This window comes from Selaginella moellendorffii, unplaced genomic scaffold (assembly GCF_000143415.4).
Source record: "Selaginella moellendorffii unplaced genomic scaffold, v1.0 SELMOscaffold_50, whole genome shotgun sequence".
Lineage (NCBI taxonomy): Eukaryota > Viridiplantae > Streptophyta > Lycopodiopsida > Selaginellales > Selaginellaceae > Selaginella > Selaginella moellendorffii.
In genome coordinates, this window is record NW_003314311.1 from 498,012 (window position 1) to 515,989 (window position 17,978).

At 49.9% G+C, this 17,978-nt stretch overlaps 6 protein-coding genes across 11 annotated transcripts; 5 read left to right on the forward strand and 1 right to left on the reverse strand.

Annotated features, from left to right (window-relative positions):
- Positions 1–1,265: 1,265 nt before the first annotated feature.
- LOC9648164 (DNA mismatch repair protein MLH1) lies at positions 1,266–4,380 on the forward strand. The gene is given in 16 exon segments (XM_024686800.1): positions 1,266–1,477; positions 1,649–1,821; positions 1,872–1,944; positions 2,015–2,149; positions 2,202–2,409; positions 2,464–2,612; positions 2,667–2,765; positions 2,815–2,869; positions 2,917–3,040; positions 3,093–3,199; positions 3,247–3,355; positions 3,412–3,577; positions 3,628–3,789; positions 3,842–3,988; positions 3,991–4,152; positions 4,205–4,380. Coding segments are annotated over 16 exon segments (2,124 nt in total). The 5' UTR covers positions 1,266–1,267; the 3' UTR covers positions 4,250–4,380.
- A 658-nt stretch (positions 4,381–5,038) lies between these two features.
- LOC9648165 (cyclin-dependent kinase 20) lies at positions 5,039–6,726 on the forward strand. Its single transcript, XM_002981621.2, has 2 exons — positions 5,039–5,959; positions 6,207–6,726. Exons 1-2 carry the CDS (start codon positions 5,069–5,071, stop codon positions 6,675–6,677), a joined length of 1,362 nt encoding a protein of 453 aa, XP_002981667.1. The 5' UTR covers positions 5,039–5,068; the 3' UTR covers positions 6,678–6,726.
- Positions 6,682–10,307, forward strand: LOC9648167 (ADP-ribosylation factor GTPase-activating protein AGD12). Of its 2 annotated transcripts, XM_024686755.1 has the most exons (7): positions 8,850–8,970; positions 9,027–9,102; positions 9,187–9,350; positions 9,408–9,591; positions 9,656–9,772; positions 9,823–9,921; positions 9,982–10,307. In XM_024686755.1, exons 1-7 carry the CDS (start codon positions 8,891–8,893, stop codon positions 10,276–10,278), a joined length of 1,017 nt encoding a protein of 338 aa, XP_024542523.1. In that variant the 5' UTR covers positions 8,850–8,890; the 3' UTR covers positions 10,279–10,307. The 2 variants fall into 2 exon arrangements, 1 of the variants encoding a protein (XP_024542523.1); XR_002993779.1 differs by lacking the exons at positions 9,187–9,350; positions 9,408–9,591; positions 9,656–9,772; positions 9,823–9,921; positions 9,982–10,307 and having other exon boundaries at positions 6,682–8,970; positions 9,027–9,100.
- An 818-nt stretch (positions 10,308–11,125) lies between these two features.
- Positions 11,126–13,438, forward strand: LOC9648168 (two-component response regulator ORR21). Of its 4 annotated transcripts, XM_024686771.1 has the most exons (5): positions 11,126–11,238; positions 11,543–11,664; positions 11,914–12,066; positions 12,223–12,609; positions 12,670–13,438. In XM_024686771.1, the coding sequence occupies exons 2-5, from the start codon at positions 11,562–11,564 to the stop codon at positions 13,329–13,331; spliced, it is 1,305 nt and encodes a 434-aa protein (XP_024542539.1). In that variant the 5' UTR covers positions 11,126–11,238; positions 11,543–11,561; the 3' UTR covers positions 13,332–13,438. The 4 variants fall into 4 exon arrangements, with proteins under 4 accessions (XP_024542539.1, XP_024542537.1, XP_024542540.1 ...); XM_024686769.1 differs by having other exon boundaries at positions 12,223–13,438; XM_024686772.1 differs by having other exon boundaries at positions 11,130–11,238; positions 11,584–11,664; positions 12,223–13,438.
- On the reverse strand, positions 13,278–16,050 carry LOC9648169. 2 transcript variants are annotated; one of them, XM_002981704.2, is made up of 3 exons: positions 13,622–16,050; positions 13,449–13,525; positions 13,278–13,387 (listed from the first exon to the last, which is right to left on the reverse strand). In XM_002981704.2, the coding sequence occupies exon 1, from the start codon at positions 15,337–15,339 to the stop codon at positions 13,630–13,632; it is 1,710 nt and encodes a 569-aa protein (XP_002981750.1). In that variant the 5' UTR covers positions 15,340–16,050; the 3' UTR covers positions 13,278–13,387; positions 13,449–13,525; positions 13,622–13,629. The 2 variants fall into 2 exon arrangements, with proteins under 2 accessions (XP_002981750.1, XP_024542536.1); XM_024686768.1 differs by having other exon boundaries at positions 13,315–13,404.
- Positions 15,657–17,350, forward strand: LOC9648325 (12S seed storage protein CRB). Its single transcript, XM_002981625.2, is given in 7 exon segments — positions 15,657–15,677; positions 15,890–16,001; positions 16,128–16,312; positions 16,386–16,661; positions 16,663–16,743; positions 16,788–17,008; positions 17,075–17,350. Coding segments are annotated over 7 exon segments (969 nt in total). The 3' UTR covers positions 17,148–17,350.
- Positions 17,351–17,978: the final 628 nt, after the last annotated feature.

The window sequence follows — 17,978 nt, forward strand, 5'->3', positions numbered from 1 at the left end:
AATCGAGTGGTGTTCCAGCATTCTTGTCCAGAGCGGATTCTTTCGGATAATGGTCCTGCATTTATGGCTGAGGTATTTCATGTTTTGACATTTTGGTTGGGGATACGCCACACTTTTACGAGTGCTTATCATCTACAATCAGATGGTCTAGTGGAACGGCTCGTTCGGACATTCAAAGGGATGATTGCGAAGTATGTGAACTTTCAGCATTCGGATTAGGATGGTTATTTGCCATCTCTTCGGTATGCCTATGTCACAGGGGTGCAGAGTTCTGTTGGTGCTTCACCATATAAATTTCTATATGGTCATGATCCAATATTACCAACAGAGCTGGGTTTACCTTCGCAATTGCCACGAGCTCCTGATGCTAGGTCATGGGATCAATATTTGATAAGCATTCTTCCACTTGTCCGAGCAGAGTCTGCCGAACACTTAGACCGCATACAAGTGGGACAACAATGGCGCTACAACTCCCATCATTGTCCACCTGCGGAGTACAAAGTGGATGATTTGGTGTTAGTCCGTTTTCCCCATCTTACGGTACGTGGTTTATCTAAGGGGCTCCTTGCGCAGTGGAAAGGACCGTATCGGGTGTTGCGGCAAGTTGGACCGCAAGTTTATGAGGTTCGGCATGACGTTCAGCAGGCCGATCCTCCGGAGATTGTGCATGTGCAGCGGTTAAAACGCTTCATACAAAGGGATCAGGAGCAGTTAATACCGTCTACAAATCCGCCGATGCCTCCACTTGACATTCCTCCAGATCCCGGCCCATCTACAAGAGAACCCTGACGGCCTTCCACTATTCCGAGAGGAGGGGATGATGTGAGGGCCAAGTGTACGGCTACGATGCCGTATACTAATATTAGCGTAGTGGATTTTGGTAGCCGTCGGATTGGTTTCAATCCGGACCACTCGCTCTTGTATATAAGCTAGGGTTTTTGGGTTAATTATTTCTGTATTCCCTTTCCATATTCCAGGCACTCACAAAACAAAATAATAAAATGATATAAATTATCTGTAATATGTCTTTCATACATAAAATAAAAGTTTAAATAAAATTTCACAAAGATAAATTAAAATTTATAATTTTTATTAAAAATTTACAATCTTAACATTGTATGCATTCCCTTTCAATTATCACTACTATGAATAGCTATAGTTTTGTTTGTTTTAATTGCCTTTTACCAATGGATTCAATCTAATGAGCGTTTCTATTAGGGTTCTTATGATTGGCGCCAAACCCCGTGATGTTTCTAGGGCTTAAGGGATGGATATGGCATTGCCGCCAAGAATCCGCAAGCTCGAGGAGAGCGTCGTCAACCGGATCGCGGCGGGCGAGGTGATCCAGCGCCCTGCCTCGGCTCTCAAGGAGCTCCTGGAGAATAGCCTGGACGCCGGCGCCACTGTCGTCTCGGTCATCGTCAAGGATGGGGGATTGAAGCTCATCCAGATCACGGACAATGGGCATGGGATCCGGGTATGTTGTTTGTTTGATATTCCAGAGATTTTCGAGAGTTTCCTTCTGGTAGAAAATGTAGCTTGAGATTTGTATAGCATAGTCTTGAAGAAATGCTGTGACGATTTGGACTAGATGTGAGATGTTTTAGCGAAGTTTGCGATTGAATTTTCCTCTTCTGTTTCCTTGCAGTATGAAGACCTTCCTATACTCTGCGAGAGACACACCACCTCCAAAATCACTGCCTTTGAGGATTTGCAAAGGGTTAGCACACTGGGCTTCCGAGGGGAGGCTCTGGCGAGTATGACTTTCGTAGCTCATCTCACTGTTACTACAATGACTGAAGGCCAAACTCATGGATACAGGTGAACTTTACGCAGCTTTAAGCTCACGTTTCTCGATTTTTGGATTTCAGAGCCTCGTATAAGGACGGAGCGATGGAAGGCGATCCTCGGCCTTGCGCTGCTGTGAAAGGAACCCAAATAATGGTTCGTATGCTTTGCTAAGGGTTTTTTCTTTCTTTATTTTTTTCTTGTTCCAACTTTGTGTGTTTTGCAGGTGGAAAATCTCTTTTACAATGTCACAGCTAGAAGAAAGTCTTTCAAGAATCCAAGTGACGAGTATGCTCGCGTTGTTGACGTGATCAGCAAATACTCGATCCAAAATCCGAAAGTCGGATTTTCGTGTAAGAAGGTTCGTTTCAGTGTCGTTTTTTTGGGACGAACGATTCACATGTTTGTCATAGTTTGGTGATGCACGAGCAGACGTGCAAACTCCTGGCAACACGTCGGCGTTGGAAGCAATTCGAGCAGTCTATGGACCTGGGACCTCTCGAGAACTTATCGAAATCAAAACCTCCAAGAACGATTCCTCGGACTCTTTTGAGATGAACGGTTACATTTCGAGTGCAAACTACAGTGCCAAGAGAACAACCATGATTCTGTTTATAAACGGTATGGACTTGATTGAATATAAAGTTTTTGACTTTGTTAGCTGCTCCATTTCAGATCGTTTGGTGGACTGTGCTCCACTGAAGAGGGCAATCGAGGTTGTGTATGCGGCTGTTCTACCAAAGGCATCAAAACCGTACATTTACATGTCTATTCGCCTTCCTTCGGAGCATGTTGATGTCAATGTTCATCCAACAAAGAAAGAGGTTTAAGAAGTTTGTTCTCGCTAAGAAGCTACTGATTATCTTTTATTTGAACAGGTGAGCTTTTTAAATCAAGAGTCGCTTATAGAAGCAATCCAAACAGCAGTCGAACAAGAACTTTTGCAGTCTAACAAGTCTCGGACGTTTTATGCTCAGGTACGACTCTTGTTTACAAGCAAGTGACTAGAGTTGTATTGTTGTCCAGACTTCGCTTGAAGCGGCATTTCTGCCACAAGGACAGCCTAGGAGTCAAGCAGAGAGTACGTTCTCGATCTTTTCTTTCTTTCTCTTTTCTTACAATTATCAGATAAAAGCTCTCAAAAGGCACCTGTTAATAAGCTTGTGAGGACGGACTCGCAAAGCCCCGCCGGACGAATGCATGCTTTCCTTGCCAGTGGAGCGGAGCTTAAAAATGATTTAACAGCCATGCGGTAAGGCTTCCGTGTCCTATGATCTTTTGATAGACAACTAGAGATGAAACAGGCGAATTGTAAGGCAACGACGGCACTCCAACGATACTTCTGGCTCATCTTCTGGCTCGTCTGCAGTCGAACGTATGCTTGCCGCTGTCGATACAGAGACACATTCAGGTACACAGGGAATACCACATTTGCTGGTTTTCATTTGATATTGACAGGCCTGCTCGAAATCATAAGGCACTCTACGTTTATTGGAATGGCGGACGATGTCTTGGCGTTGATCCAACATAAGACGAGGCTTTATCTTATGAACTGCTTGACTCTGAGGTAATATATTTTTTTTTAAAGGGACGAATGCTGACAAACAAAATTCATGCTTTCAGCAAAGAGTTGATGTACCAACAGGCACTCGTCCGGCTTAGACGTCTAAATGCACTCCGGCTCAGCAATCCTGCGCCAGTGTATGACTTAATAGTCATGGCTTTGGACGAGGAGGAACAGTGTGGGAACTATCATGCTACAGATGGATCTAAGGATGGAATAGCTCAGGTGAGTTGAAATATCTGTAACTTAATGTCCTACTGACGTGTGTTGTGCAGGTTTACTGTAACCAGATTTTAAAGCGTGCTGAGTTTTTGCGAGAGTGTTTCTCGATTGACATTGACGATAATGGGAACGTTTGCACACTTCCCTTGATCGTGGAGCAGCATACGCCGGACATGGACAGGCTCCCTCTTTTCGCCCTGCATCTTTCGAAAAGCGTATGTGATACAGGCGAACCGTATGCACTTTTAAGAAACAAAACTTTGGCAGGTCGATTGTGATGTAGAGGACGAGTGCTTTGAAGCGGTAGCAAGGGCGCTTTCGGAGTTTTACGCTCTTCACCCTCCCTTGTTACCGAGACCTTCAACCAATCCTCCGGGTAAGAGCTATGAAAACTGTTATCCTTTGTCACAGCTGTTTGCGCAGAAAGTAATGAAACCGAAATGGACGAAGATGTCGGTTTGGAAGCAGAAAGCAAATGGTCCCAGAGAGACTGGACGATTCAGCATGTACTCTTTCCAGCCATGAAGCTGTTGCTAAAACCACCGGTAAGGATGGCGACTGACGGTACTGCACTCCAGGTACGCCATTCTCATCGCCATTCTGATGCTCAAGCGCGTTCGTCCCTGCCAGGTCGCGTGTCTAGAAAATCTGTACAAAATTTTCGAGAGGTGCTAAGGTAAACTAAGTAAGAGGTTTAGAAGTTGGTCAGGGGTTCCCAGCATCTGTTTCAGTGAACATCTAAATTTTGGTTTGATTGTACTTGTGTAGTTGTCGTTTTTCCAAACAAAAACTGATACTTCCCATAATTGCGTAGAGAACACAGAAGCTCAAAAACTTTCTTACTGGAAATGATAAAAGAGAATAACTAATTTCGGGATATCTTAACTCATACACCACCCTTGAAATCTGAGAGTTAAGGAGCATTCGCATTAGCTTTGGAGTTAAGGAACTTGCAAAGATGGTGTAAACTGAAAAACAGACTGATTTAGAGGAAGACGTTTACTCCTTTTAAAATTCTGACTCTTTAAAGGATCACACAAAAGCTTGTGTTTCTTCTACTCTTTTGTTTCTTCCAGGTCCGTGGATTTGCTGGCATCCCGAGAAGGTTCAACTTCCTGATTCTCAGGAAGACAATCCCGAGAAGTCTTCCACTTAGACTTCTCCTGTCTCTGACTAAGTGGAAGTTGAACCAGGGAGACCTCAATAAGCTCAAATTCAATCCATTTATATACATATAAAAGCAAAAACTAGTGAATATACCTAAACTATGCTTGAATATTTTAAAATATTCTATCAGATCTTTATATTGCTAATTATAAATATGTTTATAATTTATAAAATTTCCTAAACACTTTTAGTATATTTTAGTTTATTCTAATATTTAAATAATTATATAAATTATAACTTCCAACATGAATATTAAAGTATATTCTTTTGTTCTTGTTTAAAGCCCTAGAACCTACATTAGGGCTGACGCCAGGGAGCGATCGATTCATGGAGAGTGAGGAGGAAGAGGAGGGCGCTGCCGCGGCCAAATTCGCGAGCTGGAGCATCTACGAGAATCGCGAGGTCTTGGCCAGGTACGCGGTGCTGGATCCCATTGGATCCGGCGCCTACTCGGATGTCTACCACGGGAAGCGCCGTGACGACGGCCTCCACGTCGCGCTCAAGGAAGTCCACGACGGCAAGAGCTCCTCGCGCGAATTGGCCGCTCTCCAGCTCCTCACAAACTCCAGCCATGTCGTCCAGCTCTTGGATCACGTCTGGCTCCATCCCGGGGTATTGCTGGTGCTGGAATTTCTTCCGGGCTCTCTCGCGGAGGTGATAGAGGAGCGCAAGGAGATCCCTTTCCAGGAATTCGAGGCCAGGAACTGGATGGAGCAAATCCTCAAGGCAGTGGCCGAGTGCCACAGTGCTGGGATCTTGCACAGGGATCTCAAGCCATCCAATCTTCTCATCTCCAGCGATGGCGTGCTCAAGGTGGCGGACTTTGGCACGGCGCTCGTCCTGCCAGTGGAGAACGTCGAGGAAGCGGTGAAGGATTCTTCCAGCGGCAAGAAGAAGCTCAAGGGAGGAGAGGAGTTCGATCGATTTGGCAGCGGCAAGAAACTCGACAGTGAGGAGATCGAGGCATGGCTCCAGGGCGGGAGCTTCAAGCTCAAGTCGGCCGCGACATCGTCAGAGCAGCAGCCGGAGACGATGGTTCCAGCACAGATTCGAGGCAGCAAGAGCTACGATCGTCTGGAAATCGAAGACTCCGGCACCGAAGTTAGTCCTCGAGTGAGCGATGCAGAGGAAGAAGAAGATGGTGCTCGAAGCAGGAACGATCGCTACAGCGATGGCGAGTGGGAGAAAACTTCCAACAAGGATTCCGATTGGTACAAGGTAGAGACTCTCTCTCTCTCTCTCTTCGAAGTTCTAAGTTCTCTCTCTCGCTCACTCTCTGTTCTAAGTTCTCTCTCTCTCTCTCTCTCTCTCTCGGTTTTACGGTTCTAAATTCTCGGTTCTCTCTCTCAGTTCTAAGTTCTCTCTCTCTCTCTCTCGGTTTTACGGTTCTAAATTCTCGGTTCTCTCTCTCAGTTCTAAGTTCTCTCTTTCTCAGAGTTCTAAGATGTGGTGGTGTTCTTCACAGGTCGGAAACGATGACTTCCGCGGAGAGATGACCGACTGCGTGGGGACGAGGTGGTACAAAGCTCCGGAGCTCCTCTACGGTTCGACGAGCTACAACTTCGCGGTGGATCTCTGGGCCGTGGGTTGCATCCTCGGCGAATTGATCCAAGGCGAGCCACTCTTCCCGGGAGCCTCCGACATAGATCAGCTGAGCAGGGTGGTGAGAGTTCTCGGTGTTCCAAACGAGACGATCTGGCCCGGGATCTCCAGCCTCCCCGACTATGACAAGATTTGCTTCAACGACGATCGCCCGCCAGTGACTCTGGCCAGGATTTTGCCGCGAGCGTCCGGAGAGGCGCTGCGCTTGATCGAGAAGCTCTTGGTCTACGATCCAGCCTCGCGGCTGTCGGCGTCCCAGGCGTTGTCTCACGAGTTCTTCTCTGGACGCGCCAGCTCCATTGATGCTTGGCTCAATGCTGGAAGTCGCAAGTAATGGAAGATCCAATGGAAGATCTAAGAAGTTCTTCCAAGAAGTTCTTATCTATCTATCCAGCCATGGAAGACGTCCAGTTCTATGCCACCCTCCTGCGATCCTGCGAGAAATCCCGGGATCTCGCCAGGGTCAGCGAGATCCAGGATGAGATCCACAGCAGCGGGCACTCCCGGAACATCTTCCTCGCCAATCTGGTGATCCGCGCATTCGCCAGATGCGGGAGCTTGGATCGCGCGACCCGCGCATTCGCGGCGCTGGATCGCCCCAACGTGTTCTCGTGGAACACGATGATCGCCGCTTACGCGCAGCACGGGCGCCTGGATCTCGCGCGAGCGGCATTCCAGCGGATGCCCGCGACAATCCGAACGATTCAGTCGTGGAATTCGATGCTCCGGGCGCTCGCTGACGCTGGGGAGCTGGGCGACGCGATCGATCTCTTCGCCAGGATGGAGGAGCGCAACACCGTGTCGTGGAATTCCATGATCGAGGCCTATTCCCGCGCTGGGCGAGTGACCGAAGCCAAGGATCTCTTCGATCGCATGCCCGACCGGGATTTCTTCTCGTGGGCTGCTATGATCGAGGCCTTCCTCGCGAGAGATCTCGTGGATCCGGCCATGGAGCTGCTGCGCCGGATCCCACTTCTCGACACCGTGCTCATCACAAGCGCGATCGTCGCGATTGCCAGATTGGGGCATCTCCGCAAGGCCTGGAGCTTGTTCCTAGGGATTGTAGAGAAGGATCTCATCGCCTGGAACGCGATGCTCCAAGCGTTTGTTCTTCATGGGCATCTGGAAGGGGCGCAGGATCTCTTCGATCGAATGCCAGAGCACAACGCAGTGACGATCAATACCTTGATCCAAGGCTACGCGCAGCACGGGAGCTTCGATCGAGCAAAGCTTTTGCTCGATCGATCGCCCGAGAAAGATCCAGTAGGATGGAACTCTCTCATCACAGCATATGCCCTAGCAGGGCAAATGGACCTCGCGAGAGAGATGCTGGATCGGCCGTTGGTTTCGCTCAATGTGGTCTCGTGGACGGTCGTGATTAACGGGTACGGACAGCACGGACGAATGGAAGAGGCTAGAGGAATCTTTAGAGCGATGTCTGGCCACGATTTGGTCGCTTGGAACGCGATCGTTCAAGCGAGCGCGAGTGATACAAAGGTGGCACGTGAATTTTTTGATAGAATGCCGGAGAGGAATTTAATCTCTTGGAACACCATGATTCAAGCTTATGCTGACCATGGTGATTTGGAAAATGCGGCTATGGTGTTTAAAGCATCGCGAGAGAAAAATCTCGCAACTTTGAATGCAATGCTTGTGGCAAGCTCGAAGTCCGGAAATTTGGAGGAATCGAAACGAATATTTGACCAAATGCCCGAGTGGGACGTTATTTCATGGACTACCATGATCATCGCATATACCCAACATGGGCATTTAGATGCCGCAAGAAGAATCTTTGTTAAGATGCCCGTCCAAAGCATAATAACCTTCACAGCTCTTTTGTGTGGTTTTCTAGGCAACTTTGAATTTGTTCTCGCGAAAGCTCTTTTCGAAAGATTCCCAGAGCGAGATCTAGTCTCCTGGAATCGAATGGTATCAGCATATGCCCAAGCCGGGCATATACCCATTTCCAAAAAACTCTTTGACACAATGCCAGAGAGAGACGTGGTCTCTTGTACGGCGCTAGTCACAGTGTATGCCCATTTAGGGTACGGCCTTACAGCCATTGAGAGCTTCCAGACCATGGCCATGGATGCCGTACACCCCAACGACGTAACTTTTCTGGGCGTGTTCGTGGCGTGCGCGCATTTGGGCCAGGTGGCCGAAATTTACGCCTATTTGGCCTCCATGGAAATCGACTATGGCATCGTCCCAACCCAAGACCACTATTCGTGCATCGTCTCGGCGCTGGGGCGATTAGGGCAGCTCAAAGCCGCGATGGAAATGATCCAACGAATGCCCACCGCCGCCACCGCCGCGGCGTGGGAATCTTTATTATCCTGCTATAGATTCCAGCGCGATCCACGCCGCGGGATCGATGCCGCCAAGCAAATCCTGGAAATCGAGCCCCAAAACGCCGCGGGCTATGTGCTGCTATCAAACGCGCTACTTTAGATGGTCAACGGATTCTTTTTTAAAAACAGAATATACCGGCATACTTTAGGGTTCTTAAAACTTTTTTGTCGGGGTTTTAGGGTTCTTGAGCATCAAATGCAGGGGCTAAAGAGGCTTTTGGCGCAGCGGGACAATCGCGTGTGCGCCGACTGTGGAGCTGCCGATCCGAAATGGGCGTAAGTGCTGAATTTCTGAGCTAGCGCCGTCATCTCTGAGCACTGAAATCGAGCAGATCTGCGAATTTGGGGGTTTTCGTGTGCATACAATGCTCTGGGATCCATCGCAGCCTTGGCGTTCATATTTCTAAGGTACTGTCCTCTCTTATTTCCTCTCTTTTGACAGTGATTCTCTCCAACTTTCTTTGCTTTCTTCCCTTTTCTTTGTTCTAATAGGTGATGTCGACCTCGTTGGATGAATGGACAGACGAACAGGTCTCTGTGATGGCTGAAGTTGGAGGAAATGCGGCAGCGAATGCAATCTACGAGGCCCATTTGCCCGCTGGAAGCCGGAAGCCATGTCCAGATTCGACTATGGAGGAGCGAAGGGAATGGATAGTGTAAGACTATTGCATTCTTCCTTAGACTATCTCACACTTCTTTCCATTCTTTCTCAGGAGAAAATACGAGTACCAAGACTTTGTGAAGCCCACACTCCGCTTGAATTCCACAAACCATTCTTCCCATTACAGGCAGTCGTTTAGACAAGAGGAAGAGCGTCCTTCCTCAACCTCTCGTCGATCTTCCATGCGGCATCTCCTGTCCCGAAAGAAGACATCCAAAAACTCTCCATCTAAATCAGTCTGTGCGCTTTGATTGAGCCTTGCCAAGTTTCCTCACGACTAAGCTTGCGTTTTTATTTCAGGCTGCCATGGTTGAGTTCCTCGGTTTGCTCAAAGTGCGAGTTGTCAAAGGGACGAACTTGGCCGTAAGAGACATTCTCACGAGTGATCCTTACGTGGTACTGAACTTGGGCCATCAGGTACTACTCTCCTTCGTTCTTTGCTCTCATAAAACTCTTGTTTCCGATAGACGGCTAAAACCAAGGTTGTGAACAGCAACTTAAATCCAGTCTGGGACGAAGAGATCATGTTATCGGTTCCAAGCGGGCCTCCTGTTCCACTCAAGCTCGTAAGTTTCTTTAAACCTTTTGTGACAGGATTGATCTTCTCTTCGCTTTTTGTGTCACAGCAAGTTTTCGACTATGACAAGTTCTCGGCGGACGATATTATGGGAGAAGTGGAGGTGGATTTACAGCCGATCGTAGCGGCGGCGAGCGTTTTAGAGGAAGCGATGGAAGACCAAATCGTTGATCCGGGAGAAGTCCAAATAGGGAGATGCCTGGCCACGGCCGAGAACGCGCTTGTAAGTGACAGCGTGATTAGATTAGTCGGGGGTCAAATAAAGCAGGATTTGGCTGTAAAGCTCCAGAACGTCGAGAGCGGCGAGGTCCAGCTCGAGCTAGAATGGGTTCCTTTGGCACAGTAAAATAAAAAGCATAGCTTTTCATTTGGTAAGAGGATATTCGATTGAGCGATTGTCAAACAAATCTAGTGCGCGAATAGCCATCAAACAAAGTTGGCGAGCCAAAGATCTTTTCAGGCTTTTTGCTTGGGCATCCAAGTTGCGCCCCGCATTGTGTGGCTTGGAACACTCCATGTCACGTCAGGGAGCAAATCTATCTGGTTAGTTGACAATGATCTTAGGGTAGCGAAAAAAGGTGGCGGAGGAAAGAAAAAGAGGAAAGAGAGGGTTCCACCACCACCAACAGTGTAGCAGTGGAAATCCAGCAAACTAACCGGAAGGGTCTTTTCGATTATCTTTTCTTTCCTCTCTTTTTCTTTCTTTTTTTCTTTTTTTTTCTTTTTTTTCTTCCATCGCGTCTCTCTGGCATTGCAAGTTGGAGCATTCAATCGCCCAAAGTCTTTCTCGTGTGTTGTTACATGTTTAATCTCTTTGAAATTGAGGCGGTGTTGCTGCGTTGCGTGTTCCACTCGAATTTGATAAGGTAAAGCCTGGTTTGCGCGCGTGCCCATACAATTTTTAGGTCACCCAACGAAGAGCGAGAGAGAAGATGTACCAAGACACACGGGCGCACACAATTTGACAATTGGCATGTTCAAACGTTCTTGCTGCGAGCCAGTAGCAATCTGCCACGTGGCAGTATGGAAGTCTCCGTACATGGGCCATGGCCGATTCGACAAAAATGGACAACTGGACTTTGCGTTTAATTTTTTTTTCCCTTTTGTTCTTCCGCGTCAAGTGGGATAATCGGATCGAGCGCGCTGCGCGGGCGCCGGGCAGGCAAATGGCGAATGCAGGCCGCGAGTGGGGCGTCACGGCGCGTGTGAACTTTCCATGAGAATATCTGATCTCGCGCCTCTCGCGATCGCGTAAATTTGTGTCGGCGGGAGGATCTTGGCATCGTTTCTCCAGCGGCCAGGCCAGGTACTTGTGTTCTTCGCTCTCTAATCCCTCCTCTCGATGCTCCGGAGCCTCGCGGGGCGATATTTCGATCGGGGATGAGCTCGATCGCAATCCCTAGCCCTCGCCCGGCGATATTTCGATCATGTTTCTTCTTCTTTCTTCTCTTCAATCCTTGCGCCTTGAGATTTCTTTCTTTCGTTTGGAGCTCGATCGTTCTTGTGTGTCAGAGACTTTCTTCTTCTCCTCCTTCTTCTTCTGTGGAGCTCGAGCTCCATCCTTCCTTTGCCAAGCACTGTTTCATCCAGATTTTTTATTCTTTTCGCAGGATAACTTTTATGCGCTAAATGGATCACTTCTCGCCCACAGGTCTCAAGGTGTTGGTCGTGGACGATGATCCTTGCTGCCTCACTCTGCTAGAGCGAATGCTGCGAGAATGCAAGTATGCTGGTAAGCTTTCACTCCAATTCTTTTCAATCCACTCGAAAGTCATTGCTTGTTCTTCTTGAAACACTTTGCTGCTTGACTCTTAAAAGCTTTTTTTCCTGTGTGCTGCTTGACTCTCAAATTGTTTTGGCTGCTGCTAGATACTCTGTCTTGGAGTTTATCTTTTTCCAAGTAAAAGTCCGCTGGGATGTACCTCTTGCCTGTTGTCTCGTGGTTCTTTCTTTCTGACTTGGAGTGTGGTTTCTCTCGCAGTTACAACTTGCAGCCGTGCGACAGCAGCCTTGACAATCCTCCGGGAGAGGAAAGAATCATTCGACGTAGTGATCAGCGACGTTCATATGCCTGACATGGACGGTTTCAAGCTGCTGGAGCTCATTGGCTTGGAGATGGGGATCCCCGTTATCAGTAAGTCTTCTCTCCCTCTTTAATGCTTTCGCCCAGGACGAAACAAACCGGGGACAGCTACGGCAAACCCGTAGAAACAAAACAGAAGAGAGAAGAAAGCAACAAAGATTCTAATGGTGACGCTCACACTCACACTCTTTTGTTTCCTTGCAACAGTGATGTCCGCCAGCGGCGAGACGGACGCGGTGATGAAGGGCGTCGTGTATGGAGCCTGCGATTACCTGGTGAAGCCCGTGAGGATCGAGGAGCTACGGAACATCTGGCAGCATGTCGTCCGGCGGCGTACCAAGGACTCGGCTGTCCGAGACGAAGCTCCCGAGGAGTGGGAGGACTTCATGAGGTCAACCCCCACGGATTCCTCCGAGGAGGCCGACGTTGACCTCCGCCTCCTGCGAAAGAAGAAGCGTCCGAGCTGCGACTTTGGCGGCGGTGGCGGCGACGAGAGCATGAGGAGCATCGCCAGCAACAAGAAGGCGAGGGTGGTGTGGTCATTCGATCTCCACCAGCAGTTCGTCAAGGCCATCAACCACATAGGAATCGAAAGTAAGTTACTTCTTGTTTTCTTCGATCTCGAGAGCTCACATTCTAAGTTTCTTGTCATAGAGGCCGTGCCAAAGAGGATTCTCGAGGTGATGAATATCCAGGGGCTCACGAGAGAGAACGTCGCCAGTCACCTCCAGGTAATCGCATTACCATTTTGTTCTTTCTCTCTTTTCCAACGCTCTATCTTCTTCCCTGTGCAGAAGTATCGTCTCTACCTCAAGCGATTGAGCGGCGTCACGCCCGAGCCATTCCCGATTGCTTCGTTCCAGGCCTACGAGGGTGCCACCTTTGGCGGCACCATGCAAATCCACCACCACCAAAGGTCCTCCTCCACTCTACCTCTCCTCCGTACCAGGAGTAGCGGCAGCAGCGGTGGCGGCGCCCCGCCGTACAACGTGGACACGCTCGCCACTCTCAAGCAGCTCCAGGCACTCCAGCAAGCGGCTCACGAGAAAGGCCAGGCGGCGGGATTCGTCGGTGGCAGCGGCGCCGCCGCCGCCGGGATCCGGCCGGGCTTGCGTGTGGAGGAGGAGGATCACCATCACCACCATCCAGAATTTGGTGGCGGTGACGACGACGAGCAGCATCACACGGGCAGCGATCACGAGGAGGAGCTTTCCGTGCGGCTCAAGTGTGACGACAGCCTTCACAGCTCAATGCCTGCGTCATTCCAAGGCGCGGTGTTCCACCGCCACCACCACCACCACCAGTATCAGATTTAGATTCGATTGCTCGCCGTCAAGGAAGAGAAAGAGAGTAGAGATCTTGGCTGCCTGATCTGTAAAATTCCAACCACTGTATTAATATGACCACACCAAATGGGACCAAACACAGCGTACCTTTTGTCTCGCTATCACAACTTGCTTTCTTCTTTCTTCTTTTTCCACCGCAAGTTAGTCGATCCACGAATGCTAATCTGGAAGAACAAAGATGGTGTCAATGGGAAAAACGAAGATGGTGTCGAGTGGTAAAGGCAAAGATGGTGTCAATGCAAAGGAAGGAAAGAACTTACTTTTTACACTAGGATGGATTCGTCTTGGCTTTGTCCTTCTCCAACTCGCGACGCAATCGCTTTTGCTCGCGTCGATCGATCGCCTCCAGTGGAATCCCCCGGCTCCTCTTGACCAGCTCGATGAGTTTTCTTTGCTCCTCCAGCTCCTGCTTGAGCCGTGATACCTCCTGCTCGTGGACAGCGCTCTTCTTCTCCAGGCTCTCGATGACCCTGTCGATCTGTGCCTCCTCTCCGTTCCTCGGCGTGGAGCTCCTGAGAGCCAGTGGCATTTCCTTGCTTTCCTCCGCTGGCTCCCTCGGCTCCGCCGCGTCTTTCACGGCCAGCGCCGCGCTCTGCCCGCCTTTGACCGACTCCAGCTCCAGCCTCAGCCTCTCCAGCTCGCGGGCCATGCTGAGATTCATCGTCACGTACCATCGCTCCCGTCTCTCGGCGTCGGCTAGCTGCTGCTGGAGACGCTTCACTTCCTCGCTCGTAGAGTCGCTGCCGCACGCCGTCGTGGTTGGCATCGCTGTTCTCACGCGCTTCTTGATCTTGTGAGGCGTTAGAGCGACGAGCGGCAGCGTTTCCTGCTGCTGCTGTGGAGCTTCGATCGCAAGCACACTCTCTGGAGCTGGGGCTAAAGCTGGAGCTGCCGCCATGAGTAGCAAAGCAACGTCGTTCTCCATCGGCTCCTCCTTCTCCTGGAACTTCATCTCACCCTGGGAGCCGCTGCACCCGTTCTCCACCAGTCCGGTTCCCTTCTCCCCTTCCAGCTCCTCCCCGAGAGCGTTCTCGATCATCCCCGTCAGCCACTCGCCAAACGCAAACCTCACGTTCCTCGTCCTCAGCTTCGTCAGCTTGATCGCGTTCTTGATCGTCTCGGCCATGAAGTCGGCCCACTGCATGAGCACCTTGAGCCGCAGCGACGTCTCCATGGCCAGGATGATCGCCCCCTTGATGTAAGTCAGCTTGAAAGTCCGGCAGACCAGCTTCTCGGACAGAGCACTCGCCACTGCCACGAACGTCTCGGTTTGGTCCTTGTATCGCAGATACCGCAAGTCGTATCCATAGCTCGTCCGTTTGAGCCCCGGAATGAGCCTGTCCATCACCGGAAGATCCTCCGCCCGGACGTCGTGAACGATGGCTCGCTCGCCTCGGGTTCCAAGAGGGAGACCCGTGAGCTTCCTCACGGCCTGCGCAGTGATCTTGATGAGCCGGCCATTCACCACCCCGGCACCTTTGTGGTGGCTGTAAGTCGTGATGAAATCCGTGCAGTAGCTCTTGTTGAATCTGGGAACCTCGGTGTGGAGCAAGAACTGCTCGAGCCCAAGGCTCCGGATCATCGCCAGCCCCTGTCCCTCGCGGAGGAAGTGCCGGTTCTTGAGCTTACAGCGCGTGAACTTGTAAGGCTCCATGCCCCGCTTCTTTGCTCCTCCTCCTCGATCCTTGTCCAGCCCGCTACTCCGGGCGGTGCTATCGTCGGGATTGGTGTCCTCGCTGCCGCCCTCTTCGTCCTCGCCACCACAGCCATCGTCCTCCTCGATCTCCTCGGACTCGCACACCGCCCCCTCGGGATCGCCGCATCGCTCCGCCAGGACCTCCGCCAGGACGTCGATGCTGCTCTGCATTTGCCGGGGCTGGCTCTTCATCGCGCGCTTCTTGCGCGGCACAGAGAAATCCGCCGGGCGATCGCGGCTTGGGCCGGCCACCGCGATCTCTTGAGGATTTCCCTCCTCCATCCTGGAGATCTTAGGGCGGGCGAGTCGATCGATCGATCCTGGCTATGCACGAGCGGTCATCGATCACTGCACGGGCCGCGCACGCCTCAGATCTAGAGAAGTTTGCGAACCTGAGAGTGCCGCCGATCCAGGAAGAATGCGGCGCGTGGATCAAGGCGTCATGGAAACCCTAGCTTCCAGATCGAGTGCGCTGTCCAGTAAGAACCCTACCGCGCTGCCTCATGCCCGTGAAGGGCATCTTGGAGAGAAGAACAGTATGCCCCGGTTTTTAGGGCTAGCGCCCAGAGATTAGGGCAAACGATCGCCCAGGAGCTGCCATGGCGGAGCAGTGGAGCAGTGTCATTTCCCTCTTTCTGTGAAAACTTTTCCTTGCAGGCACGCTACCTCCATGCACGAATTCTCCCAGCTTATAAATCCATGGAGCGAGGATCCATCACAGCGCCAAAGCCAGGAAGCCTTCGCTCTCTCGATCATCCAAAAGATATGAGATCACTGAGAGGATTTCTCGCATTTTTTCTCGCGCTCATCATGGAGCGATTTGAGGCCGCAGGATGCTCGAGTGGCGCTCAAATCCGACGGTGGAAAATTGGAAGTCTGGGAAGGCTCCGGAGTTTTCGAAGAGCTCGGAGTTGTGGCTGGCCGGACGATGCTCAAGCGTAGGGGTCTCTTGCTTCAATTCTATCTCGACTCTTCCCTGCTCCACATTGTCACTTGAGGTATAGCTATAGTTCTCAAACTGTTCTTCGCTAAGTGCTCGTAAGGTTGGTTCTATGCTTCTAAAACGATAGGTGGTGGACTTGTTGGGATTTTCATCTCTCTTGATGATCGCAAGACACGGGAGAGCTGTTTTAAAGTCGAGAGAGGAGATGTTGTCGCAGTTCCGCAAGGAGTGGCTTTGTGGTGGTACAACGGCGGAGACGATGAGCTGGAAATCATGGGAGTCGCACATCTGGCTGACAATCGTCACACAAAGGTAAAATCTCTCTTTTTCCTCCATCGTTCTTGTAGAGACGCTTATCAAAATCCTTTTTTTTTTTACTTGGCAGCCATTCCTTGTGGCCGGAGGAAAGCCGGACGAGCAAAGCCGGAGAGGATTTGGTTTTGGAGCTGTGATCCATGGCTTCAGCTCGGGAGTTCTTTCACGGGCCAGCGAAATGGACAAGAGCAGCGTTCGAGACGTCTTGGAGGGCCAAAGCGGTGTTGGCTTTGTCAAAGTGGACGAGGACGTAACTTTCCCAGATGCCACCAGCGCTTTCGATCGAAACTTCATCTATCGCCTCCGCGAGATCCATCCCGACGTTCGCGTCCAAAACGGTGGGGAGCGGGATCCGAGAGCTCAGCAGCTACAAGCTTCCTATTCTACGAACCTTGGGGCTTGGTATCGAGTGTGTCCATCTCAACAAGGTAGAGACCTCCATCTTCTGTGAGTTAATACTAGTTTTTTCCAGGGAGCCATGGTCGCTCCAAATTGGTTCCATGGTAGCCATCAGATCCTCTACGTCGTTCATGGACGAGGAAGGATCGAGGTCGTGGATCCCAGTGGCGAGAGAGTTCTCGACGAAGAACTGGAACAATGCTCGCTCGTTGTCGTTCCAGCTTTCTATCCTTCTACTAAAATCGCTTCCAGCGAGGAGAGCTTCCATTACATCACATTCGTCATATCCCACAGGTATCCAAAACTCTCCAAAATACTCCATAGTTTTTTTTTTAACTTTCTTTTTTGGTGTGTGTTTAGGCGTATGATCTCTTACTTGTCGGGGAGAAATCCGGTTTACAGAGGAATGGATCGCCTCCAACTCAACAATTAGGTAAAGACTTCCATTCGAGATAGCACTGTCAAAGTGGACGAGGATATAACTTTCCCAGGTCGATCCACGGTCCCCAGCTTCAAAACTCCAAAACCGAAGTCTCTTTACTTTCCAATGTAGAAAAAAAGAGGAGGAAATTAATACTCAAAGTTCCACTGCGCCGATTTGTCTCGATAAAGATTACAACTCAAATGAAGGTTCATGACGAAAATACTTCACTTTCATTATTCATATTTCAGTCCATTAAATATAATACAGAGGAGGAAGCATTTGCTTGGCATCATTTTGACCAGAATTTGAACCACAATATGTCTACACAGAACAATTGCAAATCAAATCATTATTGAGCTAAAAATTGCAAGAATTTTCTTCCTTGATCCAGAACAATTGCAAATCAATTCATTATTGAGCTAAGAATTGCAAGAATTTTCTTCCTTGATCCATCAACCTTGCACGGGCTTGGGGCAAGAGCAAGTCTCACAACTGCATGTCCGGCCACACTTGCAGAAGGGCTCGCCTGAGGCAGTTTTCTTGGCACAGGTGCATGTCTCACAATTGCAGTTTGCACCGCATTCGCAGAAAACTCCGTCGTGGCCACTAGCACATGATCAAAAGAGTTGCAAAACCAGCATAATGTATATATTGGAAAGCAAAGGATCCATAACAGAAACTTACGTTCGTCCAGCAACTCTACCCATTGCTACACATCTGTGATCAAGGGATTTGTTGATTGATCAACAGTTCTAGAAACACAAAGATATCTCTTACTTGCAATGATCTCCGCATGGGCATGGATTCCCACAAGCACATCCAGCAGTACAGTCGCAGGTG

Coding starts and splice junctions, on each gene's coding strand:
- LOC9648168 (XM_024686769.1), top strand. CDS start 11,562: ATGGATCACTTCTCGCCCACAGGTCTCAAGGTGTTGGTCGTGGACGAT. Junction 11,665..11,913: donor GCGAGAATGCAAGTATGCTG/GTAAGCTTTCAC, acceptor TTTCTCTCGCAG/TTACAACTTGCAGCCGTGCG. Junction 12,067..12,222: donor GATGGGGATCCCCGTTATCA/GTAAGTCTTCTC, acceptor TCCTTGCAACAG/TGATGTCCGCCAGCGGCGAG.
- LOC9648165 (XM_002981621.2), top strand. CDS start 5,069: ATGGAGAGTGAGGAGGAAGAGGAGGGCGCTGCCGCGGCCAAATTCGCG. Junction 5,960..6,206: donor AGGATTCCGATTGGTACAAG/GTAGAGACTCTC, acceptor TGTTCTTCACAG/GTCGGAAACGATGACTTCCG.
- LOC9648167 (XM_024686755.1), top strand. CDS start 8,891: ATGCAGGGGCTAAAGAGGCTTTTGGCGCAGCGGGACAATCGCGTGTGC. Junction 9,351..9,407: donor GAGCGAAGGGAATGGATAGT/GTAAGACTATTG, acceptor ATTCTTTCTCAG/GAGAAAATACGAGTACCAAG. Junction 9,773..9,822: donor TACTGAACTTGGGCCATCAG/GTACTACTCTCC, acceptor TGTTTCCGATAG/ACGGCTAAAACCAAGGTTGT.
- LOC9648169 (XM_002981704.2), bottom strand. CDS start 15,339: ATGGAGGAGGGAAATCCTCAAGAGATCGCGGTGGCCGGCCCAAGCCGC.